Source organism: Mobula hypostoma, chromosome 2 (assembly GCF_963921235.1).
Source record: "Mobula hypostoma chromosome 2, sMobHyp1.1, whole genome shotgun sequence".
Taxonomy (NCBI): domain Eukaryota; kingdom Metazoa; phylum Chordata; class Chondrichthyes; order Myliobatiformes; family Myliobatidae; genus Mobula; species Mobula hypostoma.
The window spans coordinates 1721217-1744156 of NC_086098.1; the positions used below are offsets into that span (position 1 = coordinate 1721217).

At 42.8% G+C, this 22940-nt stretch overlaps 1 protein-coding gene across 1 annotated transcript in view; it reads right to left on the minus strand.

Moving 5' to 3' along the window:
• The window catches only part of LOC134337788 (PC3-like endoprotease variant B), a 941886-nt gene that overhangs the window by 96156 nt on the left and 822790 nt on the right, over positions 1 to 22940 (minus strand). Inside the window, exon 10 of the mRNA XM_063033034.1 lies at positions 14582 to 14715. Within this exon, the coding sequence (XP_062889104.1) occupies positions 14582 to 14715 (134 nt within the window). The remainder of the gene's footprint in view (positions 1 to 14581; positions 14716 to 22940) is intronic.

Sequence of the window (22940 nt, forward strand, 5' to 3'; positions counted from 1 at the left end):
TGCTTCCCAGTCAGTAAATGAAGAGGTGCTGGGTCAGATTAAAGGTCATGCTTACACGAAGCAAAGGATCAGAAAGAAGGAATTAAACCAACCATTTGAATCCATAGCTACCTATCAGGAACAGCAAGGCAATAAAGGCCCTCACACAAAGTCCACAGCAGTTATGTTTGTTCAAAGTAAGTTTATTATCAAAGTACATATTTGTCACCGCATATAATCCTGAGATTCACTTTCTTGCAGGCATACTTAATAAATCCAATTACCACAATAGAATCATAGAACATAGAACATAGAATAGTACAGCACAGTACAGCCCCTTCGTCCCACAATGTTGTGCTGACCTTCAAACCCTGCCTCCCATATAAGCCCCACACCTTAAATTCCTCCATATACCTGTCTAGTAGTCTCTTAAACTTCACTAGTGTATCTGCCTCCACCTCTGACTCAGGCAGTGCATTCCACGCACTAACCACTCTCTGAGTAAAAAACCTTCCTCTAATATCCCCCTTGAACTTCCCACTCCTTGCCTTAAAGCCATGTCCTCTTGTATTGAGCAGTGGTGCTCTGGGGAAGAGGCGCTGGCTGTCCACTCTATCTATTCCTCTTATTATCTTGTACATCTCTATCACGTCTCCTCTCATCCTCCTTCTCTCCAAAGAGTAAAGCCCCAGCTCCCTTAATCTCTGATCATAATGCATACTCTCTAAACCAGGCAGCATCCTGGTAAATCTCCTCTGTACCCTTTCCAATGCTTCCGCATCCTTCCTATAGTGAGGTGACCAGAACTGGACACAGTACTGCAAGTGTGGCCTGACCAGAGTTTTATAGAGCTGCATCATCACCTCGCGACTCTTAAACTCTATCCCTCGACTTAGGAAAGCTAACACCCCATAAGCTTTCTTAACTTCTCTATCTACCTCTGAGGCAACTTTCAGGGATCTGTGGACATGTACCCTCAGATCGCTCTGCTCCTCCACACTACCAAGTATCCTGCCATTTACCTTGTACTCTGCCTTGAAGTTTGTCCTTCCAAAGTGTACCACCTCACACTTCTCCGGGTTGAACTCCATCTGCCACTTCTCAGCCCACTTCTGCATCCTATCAATGTCTCTCTGAAATCTTTGACAATCCTCTACACTATCTACAACACCACCAACCTTTGTGTCATCTGCAAACTTGCCAACCCACCCTTCTACCCCCACATCCAGGTCATTAATAAAAATCACAAAAAGTAGAGGACCCAGAACAGATCCTTGTGGGACACCACGAGTCACAATCCTCCAATCTGAATGTACTCCTTCCACCACGACCCTCTGCTTTCTGCAGGCAAGCCAATTCTAATCAATGAAAGAGCACACCCAACAGGACAAATAACCCACGTGCAAAAGACAACAAACTGTGAATACAAAGAAAAAATAATAGTAAATAAATGAGCAATAAATATCAGGAACATGAGATGAAGAGTCCTTGAAAGTGAGTCCATATTATGAGGGAACTATTCAGTGATGGACCAAGTGAAGTTCAGTGAAGTTATCCCCACTGGTTCAAGAGTCGAATGGTTGAGGGGTAATAACCGTTCCTAAACCTAGTGCTGTGAATCCCGAGGCTCCTGTGCCTTATTCCTGATGGTAACACAGAGAAGAGAACATGTCCTGTGTATTGATGGATGCAGCTTTCCTGTGAAAGCTCTCCATGTAGAGGTGCTCAATGGTGGGGAGGGCTTTACCTGTGATGGACTGGGGCCGTATCCACTACTTTATGTAGGATTTTCCATTCAATGGCATTGGTGTTTCCATATGAGACTATGATGCTGCCAGTCTATGTACTCTGCACCACACAGCTACAGAAACTTTTCAAAGTTTTTGATGCCATGCCAAATCTTCACAAACTTCTAAGGAAGAGTATAGTTTGAAAGTCTGTCACTGCAACCTGTAAGTCATGGCTCACAGTTGCCATCTTCTCCCAGAATAAGACCCAACGAATAGCTTAAAATTACTAAAGTCGATTTAAAATAGTTCCTGATAACTTTGAAAAGTTACCATCAATTCTTGTGTTTTCCCTTCACTTAATCAGATTTAGTCATAACTCGAACATTAATGAAATGTGGAACTTCTGTTTCCTTATTAAAAATCTGAATTATGCAAACTCATACTAATTAGCCCAATCATTACTATGATATCCTTAATAATCTAAAGTTTATACTTTCTATGTTCTACAAAGAAAGGCACTTTGGCTGTTGCATTCTCCACAAAATTCTATTTTTAAGGCATCCCAATTAGGCAATGCAAATGAGATATCATTATCATAATTGATTAATATACTAAGCACAAAAACTGTATATTTGCAAATTTATGAAAATTAAATTTATTACTTTCCTATTTTAAAGTAAATCTATTTTCCAATTAACCTGATTTGCATAGGTGAAATAAAAACGGTGTATTTTGTAGAAATTTTCAGAATACAATGCGGATAAAGTTAAAACTAAATTTCTGGTATCTTTTTCACAATTCTGTGTCACCTTTTAACATACTTTAAGATCAACCTAAATCTTCATTCTTACTTATTCCACCACTATTCCATCATCCATGTGCCTATCCAAGAGTTTCTTAAATGTTCTTAATGTATCTGCCTCCATCACCACCCTAGCAAAGTGTTCCACACACCCGCCACTCTCTGTATGAAAAACCTGCTGACATCCCCCTATACTTTCCTCCAATGTGCCTTCTCATATTCGTCATTTGTCCCGAGACTTTGCAGAAAACCTCTCTGGCTATTCACTTGATCTTCAGTATGCCTCTTATCATCTTGTACACCTTGATGTAGACTGCAGCTCAGCACCATCTTGACTGGAGGAGGAAACTTATGAGATAATAGCCACAGTATCGTAATAAAAATATGGAAATATTCCACATAGTAGCAGTGCTAATAAAAATATGTATTTTATTTATAAATAAACTTCCACTTTTCCTTTCAGCATTATTCAGAGGCATTAAGTTCAAAAGTCAGATGGTAATGTTACACTTTGTACAACCCTACTTAGGCCACACCTGGAGTATTGCATGCAGTTCTAGTTGCCCCTTTACAGGAAGGATGTTAATGCTTCAGAAAGGGTGCAGAACAGGTTTACCAGGATGCTGTCTGGCTTGGAGAGCATGCGCTGTCATGAGAGGCTGGACAAGCTTGGGTTGTTTTCTCTGCAGCAGGGGAGGCTGAGTGAAGATCTGATAGAGGTTTATAAGATTATGACAGGCATAGGCAGAGTAGACAGTATCTTAATCCCAGGGTAGAAATATCTAATACCAAAGGGCATGCATTTAAGTTGAGAGGGGGTAATTTCAAAGGAAATGTGAGGGTCAAATTTTTTAACACAGAAAGTGATGTGTGACTGGAATGTGCAGCCTGGGATGGTGGTAGAGGCAGATACATCAGGGACAAGGGATATCTAGATAGGTACATGAATGTGAGGGAAGTGAAGGACATGCACTTTGTGTAGACAGAAGGGATCAGTTTAGTTGGCCATTTTGTTATTAACTTGTTAGCTTCCTATCTCCAACTTGGAGATATTTCCACTTTTTTTCTTTAATCACCAGGCCACATTTTCTGAGCTGTTCACTGTACCAAACTTGAGGCCCTCCAGTTACCTGTTATCTGCCTAACAAATAACAACAGCTATATTTCATTTGGAATTTGGGGAGATGGTATGTCACTAAAGACTCTTGCAGATTTTTACAGATATACTGTGAAGAGAATTCTGACTGATTACATCATTGTCTGGTATGGAGGGGCCACTGTACAGGATCGGAAAAAGCTGCAGAAAGTTTTAAATTCAGCCTGATCCATCATGGCACTAGCTTTCCCCCTTCAAAAAGTGATGCCTCTAAAAGTTTGTATCCATTATGAAGGATCCCCATCACCCAGGACATGCCATCTTCTCATTGTTACCATTAGTAAGGAGATACAGGAGCCTAAAGATGGACACTCAACATTTCAGGAATAGCTTCTTCCCCTCAGTCATCAGATTTTTGAATGGACAATGAACTCATGCAAACTATCTCAATATTCTTGCAATACTTACTTAATTGAAATTTATATATATATTTCCTTTTGTAATTTATAGTTTTTTATTATTATGTATGGCAGCATTGTACTGCTGCCTAAAGGAACAAATTTCATGACATATGCCAGTGATACTAACCCTGATTCTGATTCTCAAATATTTACTGAGCTGACTTGGAGATAATCAGATATTTTGGGTTCACCTTGACTCTGAGATGGCCGGGGGGGGGGGGTGGGGGGGGGTTGAACCGAAGCTATCCTTTGGCTAATGGGGAGTTACAGTTGAGCTCAGTGTGCCCTTCAAGGCATGTTCACAATTAACGCTAAGTGCTGAAATGCTGAACATATTTTCTGCTCCTACACCAATCCTCATTTTACTATTAAAGAATGATCAAAGGTAATCGCTTTGAGAAATGTAATATCAGAAGTAGCAACTTTACTGTAGTGTCATTATGGTAAAACTCGAATAACCTGTTATCCAGTTATCCAGAGTAACACACACACACAAGATGATGGAAGAACTCGGCAGGTCAATCTGCACCTATGGAGGGGAATAAGTAGTCAATATTTTGAGCCAAGACCCTTCATCAGGAACTTCTTCCAACTATCCAGAAGTCTTGATGAATTGGTATGTGGCTTCTGGGTGCTGAGTTCCTCTCCCTGTATTGTAATAGAAGAGATGGCCTTCAGATCGTTCCAGTGCTTCCACTCATCCTGTTGAAGTTCAGTGATGGAGCAACAAATAACCTGTTGCCATCCTGATTCAGGGTTTTAACCCCAAACGTTGACGATTCTGATACAGGGCCTCATATTGAAATGTTGACAATTCCTTCCCCTCTACAGATGCTGTTTCGCTGAATGCTTTAGCAAATTGTTTGTTGCCTGATTAATCATCCAGTTACAAAGAACATAGAATACAGTACAGGCCCTTCGGCCCACGATGTTGAGCTGAAATGATGACCCACTCTCAGATCAATCTAACCCTTCCTTCTGACATTTTTCTATCATCCATGTGCCTATCCAAAAGTTTCTTCAATACCTCTAATGTAACTGTTTCTCCCGCGACCTGGCAGGGTGTTTCATGCACCCATCACTTTCTGTGTAAAAATCTTACCTCTAACTTACCCTTTCCTCCAATCACCTTAAAATTAAGCCCTCTTGTATTAGCCACTTGTCCCCAAGGAAAAGTCTGGCTAGCCATTCTATCAACGCATTTTATCATCTTGTACACATCTATCAAATCACCTCTCATCCTTCTTCTGTCGAAAGAGAAAAACACTTGCTTACTCAGTCTATCCTCACAAGACTAGATCTCTAATCCAGGCAGCATCTTGGTAAACCTCCTCTACACCCACTCGAAAGATTCCTCATCATTTCTATAATGAGCAACCAGAACTGAACATAATACTCCAAGTGGGATCTAACCAGGGTTTTATAGAGCTCCAGCATTATCTCGCAGCTCTTCAACTCAGCCCTCCAACACATCACATACCTTCTGAATCAGAATCAGCTTTATTATCACTGACATGTGTCGTGAAATTTGTTAACTTAGCAGCAGCAGTTCAATGCAATGCCATAAGACCATAAGATACAGGAGCAGAAGTAGGCCATTCGGCCCATCGAGTCTGCTCTGCCATTCAGTCATGGGCTGATCCAATTCTTCCAGTCATCCTCACTCCCCTGCCTTCTCCCCGTACCCTTTGATGCCCTGACTAATCAAGAACCTATCTATCTCTTACTTAAATGCACCCAATGACTTGGCCGCCACAGCCGCTGGTGGCAACAAATTCCACAGATTTACCACCCTCTGACTAAAGTAATTTCCCCACATCTCTGTTCTAAATGGACGTCCTTCAATCCTGAAGTCATGCCCTCTTGTCCTAGACTCCCCTAACATGGGAAATAACTTTGCCATATCTAATCTATTCAGGCCTTTTAACATTCGGAATGTTTCTATGAGATCCCCCCTCATTCTCCTGAACTCCAGGGAATACAGCCCAAGAGCTGCCAGACGTTCCTGATACGGTAACCTTTTCATTCCTGGAATCATTCTCGTGAATTTTCTCTGAACCCTCTCCAATGTCAGTATATCCTTTCTATAATAAGGAGCCGAAACTGCAGACAATACTCTAAGTGTGGTTTCACAAGTGCCTTATAGAGCCTTAACATCACATCCCTGCTCTTATATTCTATACCTCTAGAAATGAATGCCAACATTGCATTTGACTTCTCCACCACCGACTCAACCTGGAGGTTAAACATTAGGGTATCCTGCACAAGGACTCCCAAGTCCCTTTGCATCTCTGCATTCTGAATTCTTTCCCCATCTAAGTAATAGTCTGTCCATTTATTTCTTCCACCAAAGTGCATGACCATACAATTCCCAACATTGTATTTCATTTGCCTCTTCATTGCCAATTTCCCCTAAACTACCTAAGTCTCTCTGCAGGCTCTCTGTTTCCTCAACACTACCTGCTCCTCCACCTGTCTTTGTATCATCGGCAAATTTAGCCACAAATCCATTAATCCCATAGTGCAAATTATTGACATACATCGTAAAAATCAGCAGTCCAACACCGACCCCTGTGGAACTCTACTGGTAACCAGCAGCCAGCCAGAGAAAGATCCCTTTATTCCCACTCTCTGTTTTCTGACGACCAGCCAATGCTCCACCCATTTTAGTCATTTCCCTATAATTCCATGGGTTCTTATCTTGCTAGGCAATCTCATGTGCGGCTCCTTGTCAAAGGCCTTCTGAAAATCCAGTACACCACATCTACTACATCTCCTTTGTCTACCCTGCTTGTAATTTCCTCAAAAAATTGCAGTAGGTTAGTCAGGCAAGAGTTTCCTTTCAGGAAACCACGCTGGCTTCGGCCTATCTTGTCATGTGCCTCCAGGTCACTTGTACAATCCTGCAAATATTTTTATCAATAGGCTTCAGTTTAAGAAGATATGACATATGTAATAACTTCAATCAAGTTAAATAACTTGTTAGATGAAGGGTTTCGATGTGAATCATTGACTCTTCATTTCCCTCCATTGATGTTGCCTGACCTCTGCATTCCTCCAGCACATTGTGTGTTGCATCTGCAGTCTCTCATATCTCAATGTACACAACATATTAATGCAATCAGAATGAAAATCTGCCGATTTAACTTCACTGGCGCATGTCGTGAAATTTGTACAATGGACAATGGAATACGTGATAAATATGGAGAAAATCTACACTACAGGAAGGGAAGGCAGGTATTAGAAACATAGAAACATAGAAACATAGAAAATAGGTGCAGGAGTAGGCCATTCGGCCCTTCGAGCCTGCACCGCCATTTATTATGATCATGGCTGATCATCCAACTCAGAACCCCGCCCCAGCCTTCCCTCCATACCCCCTGATCCCCGTAGCCACAAGGGCCATATCTAACTTCCTTTTAAACATAGCTAATGAACTGGCCTCAACAGTTTGCTGTGGCAGAGAATTCCACAGATTCACCACTCTCTGTGTGAAGAAGTTTTTCCTAACCTCGGTCCTAAAAGGCTTCCCCTCTATCCTCAAACTGTGACCCCTCGTTCTAGACCTCCCCAACATCGGGAACAATCTTCCCGCATCTAGCCTGTCCAATCCCTTTAGGATCTTATACGTTTCAATCAGATCCCCCCTCAATCTTCTAAATTCCAACGAGTACAAGCCCAGTTCATCCAGTCTTTCTTCATATGAAAGACCTGCCATCCCAGGAATCAATCTGGTGAACCTTCTTTGTACTCCCTCTATGGCAAAGATGTCTTTCCTCAGATTAGGGGACCAAAACTGCACACAATACTCCAGGTGTGGTCTCACCAAGGCCTTGTACAACTGCAGTAGTACCTCCCTGCTCCTGTACTCGAATCCTCTCGCTATAAATGCCAGCATACCGTTCGCCTTTTTCACCGCCTGCTGTACCTGCATGCCCACTTTCAATGACTGGTGTATAATGACACCCAGGTCTCGTTGCACCTCCCCTTTTCCTAATCGGCCACCATTCAGATAATAATCTGTTTTCCTATTTTTGCCACCAAAGTGGATAACTTCACATTTATCTACATTAAATTAGATCTGCCATGTCTTTGCCCACTCACCCAACCTATCCAAGTCACTCTGCATCCTCTTAGCATCCTCCTCACTGCTAACACTGCCACCCAGCTTCGTGTCATCCGCAAACTTGGAGATGCTGCATTTAATTCCCTCATCCAAGTCATTAATATATATTGTAAACAACTGGGGTCCCAGCACTGAGCCTTGCGGTACCCCACTAGTCACCGCCTGCCATTCTGAAAAGGTCCCGTTTATTCCCACTCTTTGCTTCCTGTCTGCTAACCAATTCTCCACCCACACCAATACCTTACCCCCAATACCGTGTGCTTTAAGTTTGCACACTAATCTCCTATGTGGGACCTTGTCAAAAGCCTTTTGAAAATCCAAATATACCACATCCACTGGTTCTCCCCTATCCACTCTACTAGTTACATCCTCAAAAAATTCTATGAGATTCGTCAGACATGATTTTCCTTTCACAAATCCATGCTGACTTTGTCCGATCATTTCACCGCTTTCCAAATGTGCTGTTATCACATCCTTGATAACTGACTCCAGCAGTTTCCCCACCTTTGTTGCAGCCAACAGGCTGAGTATTAAATCACAAGGGATACAGAATCAGAAGGGATAGCAAATACGGCACTCAAGGAGTTGGACCTAAATGTGCTAGTATAAGAAATACGGTGGATGATCTTGTTACAATATTACAGATTGCCAGGTATGATGGTTTCCCATCACTGAATCATGGCTGAAGGATGGTTGTAGTTGGGAGCTGAATGTCCAAGGTTACACATTATATCAGAGGGATAGGAAGGTAGGCAGAGGGGGTGGTGTGGTTCTATTGGTAAAGAATGGCATCAAATCAGTAGAAAGACGTGACATAGGATTAAAAGATGTAGAATCCTTGTGGTTTGAGTTAAGAAACTGCAAGGGTAAAAGCACATTGATGGCAGTTACCTAGAGGCCTCCCGACAGTGGCTGGGAGGTGGACCACAGGTTACAATAGGAAATAGAAAAGGTGAGTCAAAATGGCAATGTTATGGTAGACATGGGAGATTTAGACATGCAGGTCAATTGGGAAAATCAGTTTGGAAATGGATCTGAAGAGAGTGAGATTGTTGAATGCCCAAGAGATGGCCTTTTAGAGCAGTTCATTGTTGAGCCTACTAGGGGATCAGCTATACTGGATTGAGTCTTATGTAATGAACCGGAGGTGATTAGGGAGCTTAAAGTAAAAGAACCCTTAGGAGCCAATGATCACAATATGATTGTGTTCGACTTGAAATTTGATAGGGAGAAAGTAAAGTCTGATGTATCAGTATTTCAGCGGAGTAAAGGAAATTTCAGTGGTATGAGAGAGGAGTTGGTCAAAGTAAATTGGAAGGAGCTGCTGGCAGGGATGTCAGCAGTGCAGCAATGGTGTGTGTTTCTGGGAAGAATGAGGAAGGTGCAGGACATGTGTATTCCAAAAATGAAGAAATACACAAAAGGTAAAATACTGTACTTCAACCGTGGCTGACAGTTAAGTCAAAGCTATTGTAAAAAAAAAGAAGGTGCATACAACTAAGCAAAAATTTGTGGAAAGATAGAGGATTGGGAAGTTTTTAAAAACCTACAGGGAGCAACTAAAAAATTATTAGAAGGGAAAAGATGAACTATGAAAGCCAGCTAGCAAATAATATCAAAGTGGATAGTGAAAGTTTTTCAAGTATGTTAAAAATAAAAGAGGAACGAGAGTGGATATAGGATCGCTAGAAAATGAGGCAGAAGGAATAATAACAGTTGACAAGGAGATGGCTGATGAACTAAATGAGTATTTTCCATCAATCTTCACTGTGGAAGACACTAGCAGTGTGCCTGATGATGTAGTGTGTGAAGGAAGAGAAGTGGGTGCAGTTACCGTTACAAGAGAGAAGGTGCTCAAAAAGCTGAAAGACCTAAAAGGCACATAAGACACCCGGACCAGAGGAACTGCACCCTGGGATTCTCAAAGAGGTAGCGTTAGAGATTGTGGTGGCAATAGAAATGATCTTTCAAAAATCATTGGACTCTGACACTGTGCCAGAGGACTGGAAAATTGCAAATGTTACTCCACTCTTTCAGAAAGGAGGAAGGCAGCAGAAAAGAAATTATAGACCAGATAGCCTGACCCCTGTGTTTGGGAAGATGTTAAAGTCAATTGTTTTAGATGAGGTGATGGAGTACTTGGTGACACAGAACAAGATAGTGCGAAGTCAGCAGAGTTTCCTTCAGGGAAAATCCTGCCTGATGAACCTGTTGGAATTCTTTGAGGAAATTACAAGTAGGATAGATAAAGGGGATGTAGTGGATGTTGCATATTTGGATTTTCAGAAGGCCTTTGACAAGGTGTCACACATGAGGCTGCATACCAAGTTAAAAGCCCATGGTATTACAGGAAAGTTAATAGCATGGTTAGAGCATTGGCTAATTAGTAGGAGGCAGCGAGTGGGAATATAAGGATCCTTTTCTGGTTGGCTGTCAGTGACTAGTGTGTTCTGCAGGGGTTGGTGTTTTGGGAGCACTCTTTTTATACTGTATATAAATGACTTAGATGATGGAATAGGTGACTTTGTTGCCAGGTTTGCAGATGATACAAAGTTTGGTGGAGGGGACACGTAGGTGAGGAAAAAAAGAACTTTGACGGGTTAGGAGGATGGGCAATAAATTGGCAATTGAAATACAAAGGTGGAAAACGCATGGTCATGCACTTTGGCGGCAGAAAAAAAGTATATGGACTATTTTCTAAACTGGGAGAAAATCCAGTAATCTGAGGTGCAGAGGGACTTGGGAGTCCTTGTGCAGAACACGCTGAAGGTTAACTTGCAGGTTGAGTCGGTGGTGAGAAAGGCAAATGCCATGTTAGCATTCATTTCAAGAAGTCTAGAATACAAGAGCAAGGATATGATGCTGGTGATGCCTCACCTTGAGTATTGTGAACAGTTTTGGGCCCCTCATCTTAGAAGAGATGTGATGGCATTGGAGAAGGTCCAGAAGAGGTTGAAAAGGATGATTCAAGGAATGAAAGGGTTATCATACGAGGAACGTTAAATGGCTCTAAGTCTGTACTTGCTGGAATTCAGAAGAATAAGGGGGGATCTCATTGAAACTTTTTGAATGTTGAAAGACCTAGACAGAGTTAATGTGGAAAGGGTGTTTCCCAAAGTGGAAGAGTCTAGGGCAAGAGAGCACAGCCTTAAGATAGGGGGCACCCTTTCAAAACAGAGATACAGAGAAACTTCTTTAGCCAAAGGGTGATGAATTTGTAGAATTTGTTGCCACATGCAGCTGTGGAGGCCAGGTCGTTGGTGTATTTTTGGCAGAGATTGATAGGTTCTTGATTGGACATCCATCAAAGTTTACAGGGAGAAGGCCAGGAACTGGGGTTGAGGAGGAGATTTAAAAAAAGGATCAGCCACGATTGAATGGGCAAGATGGCCTAATTCTGCTCCTAAGTCTTATGGTCTTATGGACCAATTAACTTATTTACCGGTACATCTTTGGACTGTGGGAGGAAACTGGAGCACCAGGTGGAATCCCAGGGAATCATAGAAACTCCTTGGACTGCAGCAGGAAATGAACCTGGTTCGCCTGTATTGTAAAGCATTGTGTTAACCATTGTGTTACCATGCCATATCAATTAGATACCTCCTGTACCTCATGAGGAGGTACAAGAGCCACAGGGTAGACACTCACAGGATGCTTCCTCAATTGAACCATACTTCAGAACGATACATGAACACTGCTTCACTATTTTGCTCTTTTTGCACTAATTATTTATTTTAATATATTTCTTATTGTAACTTATATTTATTCATGTATTATTAGACTGTACTACTGCCACAAGACAAAAATGATGGCATACGTCAGTGATAATAAACCTGACTGTGGTCAGTTATAATGCTCAATAACTACCTGTCCCGTGTAACACTACAATACAGAATGCCTCTGTTCATCTGACATTTCAATATGGAACATAGAACATCGGACAGAATAGTGCAGTACAGGCCCTTTAGCCCATGATGTTGACACAACCTTCTGAGTTAAAATTCAAATTTAAGTTCAGTTTATTAACATTCAACCATTTACATGTATACTACAAAATGAAACAACATTCCTCCAGACCAAAGTGCAAAACACCTTACATAAAATCACATACAACACATAAAATAATATTATAACAAATATGTTAACATATTTAGGCGCAAATCCATGGTCTCATGAGACTAACAGATGCCTATAAACAATATGTTAACAAATAATGAAATTATTATTAACAAATAATATAATAACCTACTGGAAGATCAACCCTACACTTCCCTCCTACTTAACCCTACGTTGGTTCATCTGCTAATCAGTCATTCACTTTTCCATATCACACATGACACACATCTTAGTAAATAATAACTGATAAAACAGCTTTTCTTTTGTCTTCACGTTTCTCCACTTTTCTGCTTTATGACATAACCCTACAAACAGGACCTTTTCCAAGTATCATTGCCTTGTCATGGTGGAGAGCTTTATGAGTTCCTGAGATCCCGAGAGTGATGCTATCTCAACCTAAGATCCCGAGAGTGATGCCAACTCGACCTGAGATCCCGAGAGTGATGCCATCTTGACCTGAGAGTGATGCCATCTCGACCTGAGATCCCGAGAGTGATGCCATCTCGACCTGAGATCCTGAGAATGATGCTATCTCAACCTGAGATCCCGAGAGTGATGCCATCTCGACCTGAGATCCCGAGAGTGATGCCATCTCGACCTGAGATCCCGAGAATGATGCTATCTCAACCTGAGATCCCGAGAATGATGCTATCTCAACCTGAGATCCCGAGAGTGATGCCATCTCGACCTGAGATCCCGAGAATGATGCCATCTCGACCTGAGATCCCGAGAGTGATGCCATCTCGACCTGAGATCCCGAGAGTGATGCCATCTCAACCTTAGCTCCTGGTCGGGTCACACATGGCAGTAAGTTCCAGAGGAATGGTGATCTCACCAAGACCTCATCGGTGGAGCTGGTAGAACATGATGACACATCACAAGAGCAGTGAAGGCAGTGGAAGGCTGCGGTAGTGAAGAATCCCCAGTCATCTTGCATTCCATGCCACTGGACTCTGACACTGATCTGTCAAGGACCACATGGTGGCTGCCTCCCCACGTTAAAGACGACGTGCACAGGCGTTCTCCATTAAGGGAAGAAACCCTCAAGAGAACATTGAGTGATCACCCGGTTATGAGTAAGAAGTAATATGGCAATGGTCCCATACAAAACAATACAGACGGCAATGTACCTCAGGCTCCATCCACACTAGACTGGATAATTTTGAAAACGCCGGTTTCGAGTAAAAACGACAGGTGTCCACACTAGGCGTTTTTCAAAATATCTCTGTCCACATTAAAACGGATATTTGGGCGAATCTACTCCTACTGGGCATGTGCAGACACATCTACAGAAAACAGGCGAAGAGGAAATGGTATAATATTAATGTTTCCATGGCAGCGTTGTGCTATTTCCATTGGTCAAAAACTAGAGTACCAACAACAACAGCGAAAGAAAGTTTTCAATAATGTCTTCGAGGAATACAAAGAAAACCTCCGCTGGAAAAAGCAGACCGGACTCTTTCGTTTAGACAGACAATGAAGTCGAGTTGTTTCTGCGAGTTACAAAACGACTACAAAGTTAGCAAAGCAGTGGAGATGTTTAACTCCAAACAAGCTATTAATGTAGACAAAAAAGTAAACAACACACACATGAAGCCGTCCTCTACCCAGGATCAACAAGAGAGTGGAATCTTCTGCTGCCAGACCTGTGCAGTATTTCTGACATTAATATTTTTAAAGATAGACTCAATCAAATCAACTTAGGGGATCTAGTCAAAACAGCTCACTTTACAATTTAACTCTCACGCCGTTCACACCGACTGCGTGTTATAAAAGCCGTCCAGTAGTGCTTGCGCAGTACCAAGCAGAAGCAGAGAAAGCATTGTTGTGGTGGTGTTGTCATAACAGCGTCTTAAAATATCTCTGTTTACCCTGTATACACTGCAACACGCAACAATCATTTTCAAATTTACACACTCTGGAGAGTGTTTTAGAAAAGCTCCGTTTTCGGGGGATGAAAACGCCATTTCAATGTGGACGGAGGGTCAAAATGAAGAGAAAAAGCTTTGTTTTCAAAATTATCCGGCGTAGTGAAGACGTAGCCTCAGAGAGTCAGAGAGCCAGAGAGCACTACGGGCCATTCATAATGGGTTCTGTACTAAACAATGGAGATTGCAATGTACTGTATCTCATAGAGTCGGTGGGCACTACAGAACAGACACCCACAGGCCATTCACACATTTCATCATGGGGTCCGTACTAAACAACGGAGATTGCAATGTACCTCAGAGAGTTAAATAGTCCAACTGCACAGAAACAGGCCATTCATACCTTCTGCTTGGAAACAAGGGGAATGTCATTAACACCCACTCTTGTGATGTTCTCCAAGATGAATTCGTCCTCATTCAACTGCTTTTCTGCATTCTTCTGGAGACTTTCCTTTACGTTTGCATCTACAGTTGATCCTGTGAAAAAGCGAGGATTAATATGAATACCCAGCTGTGAATCCTCATGCTGGTCATTCGTCCTATCCAGTAGCAACTGACATTCACACACTCTTTCATTCAAGATCCAAGATTGATGTCACTTCCAGTACACAAGCGTAAAGGAGAATAAAATAATTGTTACTCCAGATCGGATGCAGTTACAAATCTGAAGGAGTTACACATTTAGGAAGAGGTGAGACGGGATTGGAGAATGCCAATTCATTGTGGGTGGAGTTAAGAAACTGAAAGGGTAAAAAAGCCATTATGGGAATCATATATTGGCCTCCTAATAGTCATAGTCATAGTCATACTTTATTGATCCCGAGGGAAATTGGTTTTCGTTACAGTTGCACCATAAATAAATAGTAATAAAACCATAAATAATTAAATAGTAATATGTAAATTATGCCAGGAAATAAGTCCAGGACCAGCCTATTGGCTCAGGGTGTCTGACCCTCCAAGGGAGGAGTTGTAAAGTTTGATGGCCACAGGCAGGAATGACTTTCTATGACGCTCAGTATTGCATCTTGGTGGAATGAGTCTCTGACTGAATGTACTCCTGTGCCCAACCAGTACATTATGTAGTGGATGGGAGACATTGTCCAAGATGGCATGCAACTTGGACAGCATCCTCTTTTCAGACACCACCGTCAGAGAGTCCAGTTCCATCGCCACAACATCACTGGCCTTACGAATGAGTTTGTTGATTCTGTTGGTGTCTGTTACCCTCAGCCTGCTGCCCCAGCACACAACAGCAAACATGCTCACACTGGCCACCACAGACTAGAATAGTAGCAAAGATGTGGGGTTGAGATTGCAACAGGAGCTGGAAAAGGCACCTAATAAGGGTAATGACATAATTATAATGGGGGGACTTCTATATGCCAGGATATTGGGAAAATCCAGTTGGGGTCAGATTGCAAGAGAGGGAATTTGCTGAATGCCTATGAGGTGGGTTTTTAGAGCAGCTTGTGCTTGAGCTTACTCAGAGAAAGGCCGTCTCAGAGTTAGAATCAGGTTTATTATCACTGGCGTGTGACTTGAAATTTGTTAACTTAGCAGCAGCAGTTCAATGCAATACATAATCTAGAAGGGAGAAACAAAAATAAAATAAGAGGTAAGAACATAAGAAATAGGAGCAGCAGTAGGCCATCTGGCCCATCGAGCCTGCCCCGTCATTCAATAAGATCACGGCTGAACTGTCTGTAAACTCAGCTCCATCCACCTACCTTTTCCCCATAACCCTTAATTCCCCTACTCTGTAAAAATATATCTAACTGTATCTTAAATATATTTAGTGAAGAAGCCCCAACTGCTTCTCTGGGCAGAGAATTCCATAGATTCACCACTCTCCGGGAAAAACAGTTCCTCCTCATCTCCATCCTAAATCTTGTCCCCTGAATCTCGAGGCAATGTCCCCTAGTTCTAGTCTCACCTACCAATGGAAACAACTTTCCTACTTCTATCTTATCTACCCCTTTCAATATTTTGTATGTTTCTATCTTTTCTGTGGATTGTCACCTTGTCGCGGTGGAGAAGCTTGTGTGGTCCTGTGATCCCGAGAGCAATGCCGTCTGGAGCTATGCTCCTGGTAGGGTCACCCATGGCGGTAAGGTCGAGGGTGAGGTCCCTGACAAAGAACAATCCAACCAAGACCTCAACAGTGGAACAGGCGGACGAAGTTACTTCGAACTCAACAGCTGTGAAGGCGGATGAAGGCTGCAACAAATCCATCAGCTCCAATCGTCGTGGTTTCCATTCCATTGGAACCAGTTTGTTGATTTGTGAAGTATCGTGTGCTTCTTGGAGTGCAACATCAAGTACACGTTAAACAAATACACGCACAGGTGTCTTCACTCTGTGGGCCACTTCTTGGGAACGAAGACCATCATCCTCAACCTCGAGGGATAGCCACAATGACGATGATGTTTCAATAAGATCTCCTCTCATTCTTCTGAATTCCAGAGAGTATAGTCCCAGGCGACTCAATCGCTCCTCACAAGTTAACTCCTTCATCTCTGGAATCAACCGGGTGACCCTCCTCTAGACTGCTTCCAAAGCCCGTATATCCTTCCTCAAGTACGGAGACGAGAACTGCACACAATACTCCAGGTGCGGCCTCACCAGTACCCTGTATAGTTGCAGCATGACCTCCCTGCTCTTGAATTCAATCCCTCGAGCAATGAAGGCCAACATTCTGTTTGCCTTCTTAATAACCTGTTGTACCTGCAAGCCAACTTTTTGCGATTCATGCACAAGCACTCCCAAGTCCCTCTGCACAACAGCATGCTGCAATCTTTCACCATTTAAATAATAATCTGCTCGTCTACTATTTCTTCCAAAGAAGGTGATCTCGCTTTTATCAACATTCTATTCCATCTGCCAGACCTTGGGCCACTCATTTAACTCATATATCCCTCTGCAGACTCTCCACATCCTCTGTACAATTTGCTTTTCCATTCAGTTTAATGTCATCAGCAAATTTTGCTATGCTGAACTTAGTCCCCTCTTCCAAATCATATAACCATATAACCATATAACAATTACAGCGTGGAAACAGGCCACCTTGACCCTTCTAGTCTGTGCCGAACTCCTATTCTCACCTAGTCCCACCGAACTGCACTCGGTCCATAACCCTCCATTCCCTTCCTGTCCATATACCTATCCACATTGATAAATCATCAATGTAAATGGTAAACAGCTGGGGGCCCAGCACTGACCCCTGCGACACCTCACTCACCACTGACTGCCAACCGGAGAAGCACCCATTTATACCAACTCTCTGCCTTCTATTGGTTAACCAATCCACTATCCATGCCAATACACTTCCGCCGACTCCATGCATCCGTATCTTATTTATAAGTTTCTTGCGCGGCACCTTATTGAACGCCTTCTGGAAATTCAAGTATACAACATCCACCCGTCCCTACACCTCCTCTCCTGCCACCATTCAGGGCCCCAAACAGTCCTTCCAAGCGAGGCAACACTTCACTTGTGAGTCTGTTGGGGTCATCTATTGCATCCGGTGCTCCCGGTACGGCCTCCTCTACATCGGTGAAACCCAACACAGATTGGGGGACCGCTTCGTCGAGCACCTCCGCTCCGTCCGCCAAAACAGACAGGATCTCCCGGTAGCCACCCACTTCAACTCTGCTTCCCACTCCCATTCAGATAATTTCCCCCAGGATTAATAAAGTATGACTATGACTATGACTATATGTCCATACATGGCCACCTCTACTGCTATGATGAGGCTAAACTCAGGTTGGAGGAGCAACACCTCATATACCGTCTAGGTAGTCTCCAGCCCCTTGGTGTGAACATAGAATTCTCCAACATCCGGTAATTCCCTCCCCCTCCCTTCCCCTATCCCTATGTCACTCTGCTCCCTCCCCCAGCTGCCTATCACTTCCCTCATGGTCCCGCCTCCTTCTACTACCCATTGTGTTTTCCCCTATTCCTTCTTCACCTTTCCTGCCTATCACCTCCCTGCCTCCCCTCCCCCACCCCTTTATCTTTCCCCTTACTGGTTTTTCACCTGGAACCTACCAGCCTTCTCCTTCCCACCCTCCCCCCACCTTCTTTATAGGGCCTCTGCCCCCTCCCCCTACAGTCCTGATGAAGGGTTCCGGCCCGAAACGTCGACCGATCTTTTCCACGGATGCTGCCCAACCTGCTGAGTTCTTCCAGTGTGTTGTGAGTGTTTCCCTCTATCCACTGCACTCATTATGTCCTCAAAGTACTCCAGTAAGTTTGTCAAACAGGACCTGCCCTTTCTGAATCCATGCTGTGTCTGTCTAATGGAACCATTCCTTTCTAAATTTTTCGCTATTTCTTCCTTAATGACAGCTTCAAGCATTTTCTCGACTACAGATGTTAAGCTAACTGGCCTTTAGTTACGTCTTTTAAAATAGAAAATAGAAAATAGAAAATAGGTGCAGGAGTAGGCCATTCGGCCCTTCGAGCCTGCACCGCCATTTATTATGATCATGGCTGATCATCCAACTCAGAACCCCGCCCCAGCCTTCCCTCCATACCCCCTGACCCCCGTAGCCACAAGGGCCATATCTAACTCCCTCTTAAATATAGCCAATGAACTGGCCTCAACTGTTTCCTGTGGCAGAGAATTCCACAGATTCACCACTCTCTGTGTGAAGAAGTTTTTCCTAATCTCGGTCCTAAAAGGCCTCCCCTCTATCCTCAAACTGTGGCCTCTCGTTCTGGACTTCCCCAACATCGGGAACAATCTTCCTGCATCTAGCCTGTCCAATCCCTTTAGGATCTTATACGTTTCAATCAGGTCCCCCCTCAATCTTCTAAATTCCAACGAGTACAAGCCCAGTTCATCCAGTCTTTCTTCATATGAAAGTCCTGCCATCCCAGGAATCAATCTGGTGAACCTTCTTTGTACTCCCTCTATGGCAAAGATGTCTTTCCTCAGATTAGGGGACCAAAACTGCACACAATACTCCAGGTGTGGTCTCACCAAGGCCTTGTACAACTGCAGTAGTACCTCCCTGCTCCTGTACTCGAATCCTCTCGCTATAAATGCCAGCATACCGTTCGCCTTTTTCACCGCCTGCTGTACCTGCATGCCCACTTTCAATGACTGGTGTATAATGACACCCAGGTCTCGTTGCACCTCCCCTTTTCCTAATCGGCCACCATTCAGATAATAATCTGTTTTCCTATTTTTGCCACCAAAGTGGATAACTTCACATTTATCCACATTAAATTGCATCTGCCATGAATTTGCCCACTCACCCAACCTATCCAAGTCACCCTGCATATTCTTAGCATCCTCCTCACAGCTAACACTGCCACCCAGCTTTGTGTCATCCGTAAACTTGGAGATGCTGCATTTAATTCCCTCATCCAAGTCATTAATATATATTGTAAACAACTGGGGTCCCAGCACTGAGCCTTGCGGTACCCCACCAGTCACCGCCTGCCATTCTGAAAAGGTCCCGTTTATTCCCATTCTTTGCTTCCTGTCTGCTAACCAATTCTCCACCCACACCAATACCTTACCCCCAATACCGTGTGCTTTAAGTTTGCACACTAATCTCCTGTGTGGGACCTTGTCAAAAGCCTTTTGAAAATCCAAATATACCACATCCACTGGTTCTCCCCTATCCACTCTACTAGTTACATCCTCAAAAAATTCTATCAGATTCGTCAGACATGATTTTCCTTTCACAAATCCATGCTGACTTTGTCCGATCATTTCACCGGTTTCCAAATGTGCTGTTATCACATCCTTGATAACTGACTCCAGCAGTTTCCCCACCACCGACGTTAGGCTAACCGATCTATAATTCCCCGGTTTCTCTCTCCCTCCTTTTTTAAAAAGTGGAGTTACATTAGCCACCCTCCAATCCTCAGGAACTAGTCCAGAATCTAACGATTTTTGAAAAATTATCACTGATGCATCCACTATTTCTTGGGCTACTTTCTTAAGCACTCTAGGATGCAGACCATCTGGCCCTGGGGATTTATCTGCCTTCAATCCCTTCAATTTACTTAACACCACTTCCCTACTAACATGTATTTCGCTCAGTTTCTCCATCTCACTGGACCCTCTGTCCCCTACTATTTCTGGAAGATTATTTATGTCCTCCTTAGTGAAGACAGAACCAAAGTAATTATTCAATTGGTCTGCCATGTCCTTGTTCCCCATAATCAATTCACCTGTTTCTGTCTGCAGGGGACCTACATTTGTCTTTACTAGTCTTTTCCTTTTTACATATCTATAAAAGCTTTTACAGTCAGTTTTTATGTTCTCTGCCAGTTTTATCTCATAATCTTTTATCCCCTTCCTAATTAAGCCCTTTGTCCTCCTCTGCTGAACTCTGAATTTCTCCCAGTCCTCAGGTGAGCCACTTTTTCTGGCTAATTTGTATGCTTCTTCTTTGGAATTGATACTATCCCTAATTTCTCTTGTCAGCCACGGGTGCACTACCTTCCTTGATTTATTCTTTTGCCAAACTGGGATGAACAATTGTTGTAGTTCATCCATGCAACCTTTAAATGCTTGCCATTGCATATCCACCGTCAATCCTTTAAGTGTCATTTGCCAGTCTATCTTAGCTAATTCACGTCTCATACCTTCAAAGTTACCCCTCTTTAAGTTCAGAACCTTTGTTTCTGAATTAACTATGTCACTCTCCATCTTAATGAAGAATTCCACCATATTATGGTCACTCTTACCCAAGGGGCCTCTCACGACAAGATTGCTAATTAACCCTTCCTCATTGCTCAAAACCCAGTCCTACATCCTTTTTTAAAAAGTGGCGTGACATTTACTATCTTCCGTTCAGCTGGGACCTGCCCAGAGTCTAGAGAAGTTTGGTAAATGATTACCAATGCATCTATTATAACCTCTGCCAGTTATAATAAATAAACAAGTAAATAAATTACAGTATATGTATATTGAATAGATTAAAAACCATGCAAAAAACAGAAATATTGTATATTAAAAAAAAGTGAGGTCGTGTCCAAGAGTTCAATGTCCAGAGAGGGGAAGAAGCTGTTCCTAAGTCATTGAGTGTGTGCCTTCAAGCTTCTTCCACCAAAGTGCATGACCATACATTTTCCAACATTTGATCTGTATGAATAGTATGCAGAACCAGCTTTTCACTGTATCTCGATACATGTGACAGTAATAGTGCAGCATGCTCATACATTGGGTGTTGTGCAATAACCCAGATCTTATTTGGTAACTTAATGTAAAGGAAACTTTAGGAGGCAGTGATCATAATATGATTGAATTAATACTGCAATTTGAGAGGGAGAAGCACAAGTCACATTGATATTCCAATATCACAATGGAATAAAGGGAATTACAGAGGCATGAGAGATGAGCTTGCCCAGGTGGATTAAAGGGGGATATTGGTAGGCATGAGGGCAGAGCAGCCATGGCTGAAATTTCTGGGAATACTTCACATGGCACAGGATAGATATGCCCAGGGAAGAAGAAGTTGTTCAAAAATAGCAGGGGTAGGCAACCGTGGCTGACAAAAGAGGGTAAGAACTGCATAAAAAGCCAAGGAAAGGGCATATAAGGTAGCAAAAGTGAGTGGGAGGTTGGATGATTGGGAAGTTTTAAAAATTCAACAGAAGGCAACTAAAAAAAGCTATAAGGGAAAAGAATAAATATGAGGTCAAACTAGTCAATAACTAGCCAAAAGCAGCATACCTGAAGTTTTTTTTCAGTTATATAAAGAGTGAAATGGAGATGACATGGTAATAGAGAGAAAGAATGGCAGATGAACTGAACAGGCACTGTGCACCTGTCTGCACTGTGGAAGGGACTAGTAGGGTGCCAGAGGTCTGTGAGTGTCAGGCAGCCGGTGTGAGTGCCATTGCCATTATAAAGGAAAAAGTGCAAGGCAGACTGAAAGGTTTTAAGGCGGATAAGTGACCTGGACCAGATGGACTGCATCCCAGACTTCTGAGAGAGGTTGCTGAAGAGATAGTAGATGCATTGGTCATGATCTTTCAAGAATCACTGGATTCTGACATGATACCAGAGGACTGGAAGATTGCAAATGTTACTCCACTCTTTAAGAAGGGAGGAAGGCAAAAGAAAGGAAATTTTAGGCAAGGCAGCCTAGCCTCAGTGGTTGGGAAAGTGTTGGAGTCTATAATTAAGGATGAGGCTTTGGGGTACTTGGAGACTAATGATGAAATAAGTCAAAGTCAGTATGGTTTCTGTGATGGGAAACCTTGCCTGACAAATCTATTGGAGTTCTTCGAGGAAGTAGCAAGCAGGGTGGACAAAGGAGAGGCAGAGGATGTGATTTCCTTAGATTTTCAGAAGGCATTTGATAAGGTGTCTCACTTGAGGCAGCTTAAAAAGAGAAAATCCTATTGCATTACAGGAAAGATATTGGCATGGATATGGGAATGGCTGACAGGAAAGAGACAGGGAATGGGAATAAAAGGGGCCTTTTCTGGTTGGCTGCCAGTGACTAGTGGTGTCAGTATTGGAATCGCTACTTTTTACATTGTATATCAATAATTTGGATAATGGAATTGATTGTTTTGCAGCAAAGTTTGTGGATGATAAGTGGAGGGGTAGGTACTGCTGAGGAAGCAATGCAATTACAGTGGGACTTGGACAAATTGGAATAATGGGCAAAAAAGTGGCAGAAGGAATACAGTGTTGAGAAATGTATGATAATGCATGTTGGTAAAAGACA